Source organism: Sinocyclocheilus anshuiensis, unplaced genomic scaffold (genome assembly GCF_001515605.1).
Source record: "Sinocyclocheilus anshuiensis isolate Anshui unplaced genomic scaffold, SAMN03320099.WGS_v1.1 scaffold851, whole genome shotgun sequence".
Classification (NCBI taxonomy): Eukaryota; Metazoa; Chordata; class Actinopteri; order Cypriniformes; family Cyprinidae; genus Sinocyclocheilus; species Sinocyclocheilus anshuiensis.
Genome location: NW_015546052.1, coordinates 247,080 through 255,940, shown reverse-complemented (window position 1 = coordinate 255,940; position 8,861 = coordinate 247,080). Strand labels below are relative to the sequence as shown.

Genomic DNA, 8,861 nt, shown 5'->3' with positions numbered 1-8,861 from the left:
GGACTGTGTCCATAGTGTCATTGTGTCGCCTGCCAATGACGTCATAACCCCTCGATTTCCGGTTTTGTTTTTAGAAAACATGGAAACACCAAAGACGCTTTAATATGGTATGCATTTTATTAGACAAATGACGACCGCACAGAGTAGCATTATAACAGAACTTTCAAACGCATCTAGTATGATAAAACAGTGCTGCTTACTTCCGCTGCTTTCCGGAAGGAGCGGAAGCGGTCGACTGTGGCATAATAAAAGCTCCGCTGCTTTCTAGCCGTGTGTCGTGCTCATTCATCGGCCTCGTTTCGCTTCGACGGCTTTCCACCACACTCTGCTTCATACTACGATTTTAATAAATCTTTAATACATTAGCTCATCCATGAACATGATTTCTGCCTGAGTCCCGTCAGATTGCATCGGCTTTGGGGATAAAGACGACAACTCCCGTGATTCCACACTCAGTCACGGCGTCATCTAACTATGCCTTTGTTTCTTTGTTTGTTTTCAATACGTGCCCTCTAGTGGCAAAAAATGACATATTGTGCCTTTAACCGGACGAATTCTACTGCTATTTGAGCAGCCTCCTAGCCGCTAGAACCACACTCTGTAAGTTTTGAGTTCGGGTCGGTACACACAGCCCCGCCCATCCCCTGCCAGCGGAAGCTATGCCTTTGTTTCTTTGTTTGTTTTCAATACGTGCCCTCTAGTGGCAAAAAATGACATATTGTGCCTTTAACCGGACGAATTCTACTGCTATTTGAGCAGCCTCCTAGCCGCTAGAACCACACTCTGTAAGTTTTGAGTTCGGGTCGGTACACACAGCCCCGCCCATCCCCTGCCAGCGGCAGAGTGTGACCTGCTTTACGGCATACGTCACATATTTTACTCGTAGCCTGGGTGGAGTTAGCCAACAGCTAATTATAAGACGAAATTATCTAATATGCAAGTCTCAAAACCAACGCAATGTGTACCATGTCTGTTTTCGACACCCAAGATCCAAAAATGAATACCCCAGTCTACTTCACGTCTGAACGGTTATTCAAATAAAAAAGGCTCTGTCATAAGTTTAAAAGGCTGTAAAGTAACAATGTCTGATGTATAGGCTATTATGGACATTATGGCTACATGATTATGCGGAAAACATTTTATTCTATTATACAAATTACACCCTTTGCACACAATGCTACATATGAACTATGCGAGCAAAAACTAGGCAAACATACTACCGTTCTTTTTGTCACTGTAGTTTCCAATTCTGGAGTAACACTAAATAAAAATATTTACGGGCTAAAAAATACACGGGCTACTTTACCAGGTCGGTGAACATAGTTTCCAAACGAGGTTTCTCCATTCGCCGGTTCCGTCAGCTTACTCAACAAATTCATGTGTATTGCGCTGCCCACAGGCAAGCTTATACAGCGATAGTATTTACGTCACTGGTAACAGACAATTGCGCTTATCAACCACATGGGGGAACGGTGAGCAAATGTTACATGGTTTTGCTTTAACTATAAAATGTTTTTTTTTGTTGTTGCTATTTTACAATAACCCATGTAAAGTTTTAGGGTTGGTTGGCCCGAAATGCATTTTTGTGTTTTTCTATGTAAACATGTCCTAGATGGCAGTCTTTAAGACTCTGTGTCAAATTAAAAGTTCAAATTCAAAACCCCTGTCAAAACCGTGCCTTCTTTTCCATTCATCAGTGTTAGTAAACGTTTTGACATGATCTGCAGCTTTGACGCTTCCAGTGTAGACTGCCTCAAAATGTTGCCATCAGTTGTATCTAGTGTAGCCTTACAGAAGCTTTCTAACCACCTAAATGGAGTTGGGCTCTGTGCCGATGTTTATGCCCTGCTAAGTCAGCATTGGGGTACTGTCCTACAAACAGCACAGTAGCACACGGTCCAAAAAGCATTACTAATAACTCCCACACACCAGTGACACGGCAAGTGTCAAGTGTTAATCGAATTGCACAGCATCTACTACATATGTGGAGAGAAAAGGGGTGTTCTGATGACACATTTTGACTGCTTCATTTCACTTCCAAAAGATTATTACTATCCTGGTTCAGCTGACATGTAAGATCATATTTTTGATTTTTTTTGGTGCGACACAAGTTTTCAATATTGTAAAATAATACATGTTAGTTTAATGTTAGCTTTTTAAAGTTGGTTGTTTGTCTGTCTCCATGGTTGAAGTCTGCTGTCCTTTTCAGCAAAGGGCTCATTTAAGTCTGTGTGGAATTTTTTTTTGTATGTTATATGCATTTGGTCCAACTGTAGTTCACTGTAGTTTTCCCTCTCCATTTATAGAACACTCATCTGTCATTTCCTTTTAGGCCAAAGTTCTGAAGATAATTGCTTTATTAACTATAGTATTTTAACTGCTCACAGTGCCTCCATGTGGTGTTTGCTGGTACTGAACCACTAGTGAGATTTATTTTTTTTTAAATGTTATTAATATTATAAGAACTTCTGTGTTAAGAGCTATTTTGGTTTCATCATGTACAGGTTTTTGGTTATTTTGGGTATGTGAGAAAAGTAGAGAACTAATATTGTCATAGAACCTGTAGATATTTTTGCACCGGAATAAGGAAAAATGTGTATCTATGGCAATATAACAATAAACAACAATATATACTGTAAATTTTTACTACAGTATTTTAATAAAAAATGCCATGGGAAGGCTTGCATGAAATCTTTTGATTGATTGATGAATTGTAGAATCAAAATTTTCTTGAATTAATATGGTGGTCCAGTTTGAACTCGTAACAAGGCTTAATATCTTATGTGGTGTTGCTTCACAAGTAAGTTCATCTTAAAGATTTTAAGTTATTTTACTGGAAACAAGTAAAAATGAATAAACTCATTAAAATGTATTTTGTTTTCATTATATTAGGATATATAAGGCCACACAGAATGTCTCAAAATATAATACTCGGAAATGTCCGATTTGACTCTCAGTGAATACAGCAGTTGTTTAAACAGCTATAAGATCTATGACAAATCACACTTGTGTCATTCCAAACCTGAATGACTTTGTTTCCTTTGTGGACCACAAAAATAGACCATTGCATTTTAAATGTTCTGGTAAACAGCTAAAAATGGGAGCTTCAGTTTATAGTTACAAAGCATAATGGGGCTCCAGGCCAGAATAAGCTTTATAGCTTCTGACTGATCATAAACTCCTGCTGGAAATGTTTCAGTCTTGTTCCTCTATCATGTGTGAGGAGTATTTTACACTCATTTCTGTCCCACACAGGTCTAATCAGGCCTCTGAATCCTCAAACGGTCCGTGACGTTCCAGAAAAGAGCAGAATTGTTAGCGTTCACCTGACATTTCTATCTTATGGCAGCTGCAGGGGCTGATGGGTAATTCACTGCAGGCCTGCTGTTTAATTCAGTACTTTCACAAAATACAAGCTGAATGCCGCAGCTCAAGGTTACTGCCGTCTCTCTCTCTCTGTCTGCTGGGATTCAGCAATTACTAAAATCACAGCCCTGACGGAGCAAGACATTTTATCCGGACCGTTGTCATGGGAACAGGCCGCAGGCTGCCCCACCTCCTCATGTCGGTTCGCTACTGCACAATAGACAGAGATGAGTGACTGATAGGGATTTTAAAGCAGTACGTCTCAAACTCTTGTCTTGTATTCTTCTGGTTATATAAACCCCGTGACAGTAGGACATAAAGTGCAAAATTGGTGCTTACAGTGGCCATGGACGACATTAGAGCATCTACAGCAAACTAAAGCTTAGGAATCAAATGTAGTACAGAGACGAGATTAAAAGAAAATTCCACGTAAACTTTTCTGAAGACAGTCAGTTCCCCTCAGAAACACATTCATATAAACCCCCAAATCAATATTGAGGATTTTCTTCCAATAGTTTGTGCATCATGAACAGTGAGTGATCTGCCTGCTACAGTATTTTTCCCTGTGCGTCCGTTTTCAACGTCTCTGGCCTGTGTTAACGGGCGTTTACAGACTTCATATTTTCACATAAATTACATTTTGGAAAACGATTGCATTGCAATGCAGTTTGTGCAAGTCCAGAACAGAGACGAGTTGCTTGCAATAAGACAAAAAACGGCCGGTTGCCGTTCGCGTAAGCTCCCGGGGCAGCTCCTTAAGTTCGGCGATCCTAGTACACACACGTGACTGACCGCTCGCTCGCACCAACAGGAGGAGGGTCGTGTTACTCTCTACATTGCACTCAACCTAAGGGATTCCTACACTTTCAGTCTTTGAGGAGACATGAAAAACAGAGCGCATACCGCAGGAACGGTATAACGGAAAATATTAGCGGTTTTGAAACCGTGAAATTTTCAAACCGCGGTATACCTTGAAACCGGTAATCGGTCCATGCCTAGACACCAGTGTGATCATGTTTCAGAGGGTTAATAAATCAGTCAAACTTGTACAAATTAGTATAAAGAAATAACTGTACAGATCGGTCTTCCAACCCACTGATCCACTGATTTACTTTGATCAATAAATGAGTTCAACTACCTCACTAAAACAAAAGTCATCACCTGAATCACCACTTAATGACTGACTCAAAATGAACCATGAAATTAGTCAATCCCAAGAGCATGTTTGTGTACCAGTTTTTGTTTCAATTCCCTGAAAAGCACAGTTAGAAGAACCACTTCATGGAAATGAATCTGGCTCTTCTGTCCTGTTCAGCTGGTTAGCATGGACAGTAGATGAAGTAACTACAACTACACAATTACGGATCTTTTTTCCATCATTCTGTCCTCCTAACATCTGAAATGATTGCTATTCCTGTCTCATCATATGTTTGGTTTCTCTCTGACAGATGTTGGGAGCCCTCACCGCGATCCCGATAAAGGTGCCTCACATCAGCTCTCTGCAGCGGCTGGCAGGACACTCACCCAGTGTGCTACCTCAGGTAATACACAACATTAGAAAACATTCAAACCTTTATTCATGAAACCTTATTATTTACAAATAATTTTCATAGCTGACACTTTTAAAACATGTCAAAGACATGACAAGTGTCAAGTGTAGATAATAAAACAGAAGCAGCTAAAAGTGAGAATGAGGGAGATTCATAACGGACACTTTTATTCATTTTATTGGTTTTTGTCCCTAATTTATACTTTCCTTTAAGAGAGTTTCTTTTTTTGTAATTAATGAAATAATTGCATTAATAATTGATTAATGAATATATTGAATTAAACTGAATAAATTAACAAACTTGAGTGGTTGACTTATGTAGTATCCTTTTCATCAACAAAGATTTCTGAATAATATTGCATATTTACATATATGTAAGTGTATGTCTTAAAGTTCATCCAGAAATAAAAATTTGTTGTTAATTTACTTTCAGGTGACTTATTTTCTTCAGTAGGACAGTATAGAAGATTGAAACCGTGGGTTTTTGGTGATTCATAAAATGCAAGTTCATGGCTACCATCACTTTGAGAATCAGTAAAGAATATACAGGAAAAACAAAATTATTATTTACAACATTATTACCTTTAATCCATATAGCTTCAGACAAACAGGACATTTTTTCTGCAAACTGGTTCTTTTGGACAGTTCATTCTAATGAACTGGTTCAGATAACCGATTCACCAGTTTGTGTACGTAATCACAAAATTAAGTCATGTATACACAATTATTTTATTAAAGCATCCAATAATGATGTGAAACGTGGATGTTATATATGTCTAAAGCATATAAAGTGAATAAAATAGTTTTAATCAACTCACCTTTTTACATAAACCATGGCACTTGCTCTCTAAATGACAATTGCTGAAGTAAAATTCCTCCATCATCAGTTTTGTATCATAATGGCAAAATGCATTTGAAATTATACCAAAGTGAAATAACCAGAAAACTTTGTGCTCGCATAGAATTTTATACACAAACTATTCATTTATGACATAAACATCTGAGATTCATTTAAAGAGATCATAAACGAGCCAAAATTCATCCAAAATACCCTGAAACTAAGCAAATGTCAAACAAATGCTGTCAGAAACTATACCTGAAAGATTGAACGATTTTGTTTAAGAGATTAAAGTATTTCAAGCCAAAGCCAAGAGCCATCTGCTGCTTTGGGGACTAAACTTTGTGGTCTCCGTCTTTTTAGGTTAGGCCAAAGACTCTCATTCCAGACAGCCTTCCCCACAGCCCATGCCGAGAGCAGCAGTCCGGTCAAACGCTGGCCGTGTCGCAGAGCATGGCTGTGGTCAGCCCAAAGAGCCAAGGCGCATCTTTGCCAACTGCCAACAGCACCTTCAGTCACGAGAGACTCTGCAACAGGCAGCAAGAGAGTTCCTCTTTGCCCTCGTCTGTGCCGAGCACATCCACAGCCTCTGTAAGTCAAGGGGTGGCTTATGCCATCATCTCAGCAGCCTCGCCTCCAGCCCATGGGGTGTCAGGAGTAACCGAGGCCATTAAGGTGCAACCGCTGATTTTCAGCCCTGACAGCAAGGTCAGAAGTTCTTTTATCACCTACTTAACAATTAAACATGCTGCTCAGCATGCTGAATTAGTTTTGAACTTGCATGATGCTGTTAGTGTCACGCTGTGGCAAATGCTAATTAGATGCACAGTATGTGTTCAGTTGATTTAAGATTTTTAATGTGTGTATCCAGGTTATAATCATTCAGCCCCAGATTCCCAGCAACTCCAAGAGTTCTCCGGCCTCACAAACTAACAGTCCTGTCAAGAAGCCAAGCCCTCACCCCTCAACCCCATATAAAAACGAGGAAGATCCAGAGGTACACTCACAACCAGTTTCAACTGTTAGAAAAAAAAGTTTGTATTACAGTTAATTGTTGATATGACCAGTGCACTTAGACAGGAAGAGACCATCTGATTGACATGGCAGTGACTAATTACAGCAGTGTTGTAATACTGGAGGCCAAGACAGGACTCGGACTGTCAAGTTCGAGATTGAGACTATATTATCTATGACTAGTCGAGACTCGTTTATTAGAGTCTGAGTCCAGGCCGAGTCCAAATATTCCTGAAAATATAGTCTTGAACTCGGACTTGTGGAAGACTTGAGTCTGTGTCTGGTATTGTCTGGACTTGAGTACTACAACATTGAATTACAGTTCATCCAAACCATTTTCTTATTCTTGGAATCTTGCGACTTACAGTTGAGGAATACAACAAGCGATGTATCTTAAGATGGCAATAAACACGAGAAGTGCCCATTATACAAGGTTTCAGGAATCATTCAAAATAGTAAAAAGCTAGGACAGGAGGATAATAAGAGAACAGAAAAAGTTAAGGCATAGAATTAAAAAAATATATATTATTATTAGGCAGTTAGATCGGAAGATTCACGGAAGAAATTAGTTTTCAGTTGTTTCTTGAAGATTGTGGGGGATTCGGCCGTTTGGATGTTGGAGTTGGGTAGGTCATTCCACCAACAGGGTACGGTGAAAGAAAACATCCTTGAGAGTGATTTTGTGCAGCCACTCATTTACCGACCACAGGCTTCTGGAGGGGATGTAGATGCATAGGAGAGAGCGGAGGTAGGAGGGTGCGAAGCCTGTGGCAGTTCTGTAGGCAAGCACCAATGTCTTGAACTTGATGCAGGCCATGACTGGAAGCCAGTGCAGAGAGATGAGAAGCAGTGTGACATGGCTCTCTTGGGCTCATTGAAAACAAGACATGCTGCTGCATTCTGATTGCACATGTTGGAAGTCCAGCCAGTAGAACACTGCAGTAGTCCAACCTAGAAATGACAAGGGCCTGGATGAGAAGCTGTGTTGCATGCTCTTTTAGGAAGGGTCTGATTTTCCTGATGTTGTGTAGTGCAAACCTGCATGATCGTGCTGTTTTTGCAATGTGATCTTCAAAGGTCAGCTGATCATCAAGGATCACCCCAAGATTCCTGGCCGAACTCGATGGGATTATCGTTGATGAGCCCAGTTGGATGGTAAACTGGTGCTGATGGGGTGGCTGGGAAGATGAGAAGTTCTGTCTTTGCCAGGTTGAGCTGCAGGTGATGCTCTTTCATCCATGCCGAGATGTCCGTCAGGCAGTCTGAGATCCAAGCAGGTATTGTTGAATCATCTGGTTGAAATGAGAGGGAGAGCTGCGTGTCATCAGCATAGCAATGATAGGAAAAACCATGCGCCTGAATGATGGGTCCCAGTGATGTAGTGAATATAGAGAAGAGGAGGGGCCCAAGAACTGATCCCTGAGGAACCCAGAGACCAGTTGATGTGATTTGGATACCTCTCCTCCCAAGCCACCCTGAAGTACCTACCTGTGAGGTAAGACTCCAACCAGTGGAGTGGAGTGCAGTTCCGGTGATGCCTAGCAATGAGAGGGTGGACAGAACGATTTGATGATTAACAGTGTCAAATGCAGCAGATAGATCTAGGAGAATGAGAACTGAAGGTTTGAACTCAGCTCTTGCACTCCGTAGCGCTTCACTGACTGATAGCAAAGCGGTTTCAGTTGAATGGCCACTTTTAAATCCAGATTGGTCATTGTCCAGCTGGTTGTTCTGTGAGAGGAAGGAAGACACTTGCTTGAAAACAATGCTTTGAAGTGATTTTGCTATGAAAGGGAGGAGAGACACTGGCCTGTAGCTTTCATGCCTGTTAGAAGAGATGTGTTGATGATGTGTGTGAGTGAAGGCAGAAGTGCAGGGGAAATAACTTGTAAGAGATGTGTGGGGATGGAGTCTAGAGGACAGGCAGTAGGGTGGCTGGAGAGAATAAGTTTAGAGTAGAGATGCACCGATCGATCGACTAGGGATCGGAATTGGCCGATTTTCCTCATGATCGGCCCGGATCAGTGACCGGCCGGTCAGTCTCACTTCTTTCTGATTCCGAGCCGATCCAATTTGTTACCAGCGGCACAGGCA

At 40.9% G+C, this 8,861-nt stretch overlaps 1 protein-coding gene across 1 annotated transcript in view; it reads left to right on the top strand.

Moving 5' to 3' along the window:
- The window catches only part of LOC107699198 (PHD finger protein 21B-like), a 66,386-nt gene that overhangs the window by 45,287 nt on the left and 12,238 nt on the right, over positions 1-8,861 (top strand). The window contains exons 3-5 of the mRNA XM_016500395.1: positions 4,815-4,907; positions 6,117-6,461; positions 6,625-6,750. Of these exons, the coding sequence (XP_016355881.1) occupies positions 4,815-4,907; positions 6,117-6,461; positions 6,625-6,750 (564 nt within the window). The remainder of the gene's footprint in view (positions 1-4,814; positions 4,908-6,116; positions 6,462-6,624; positions 6,751-8,861) is intronic.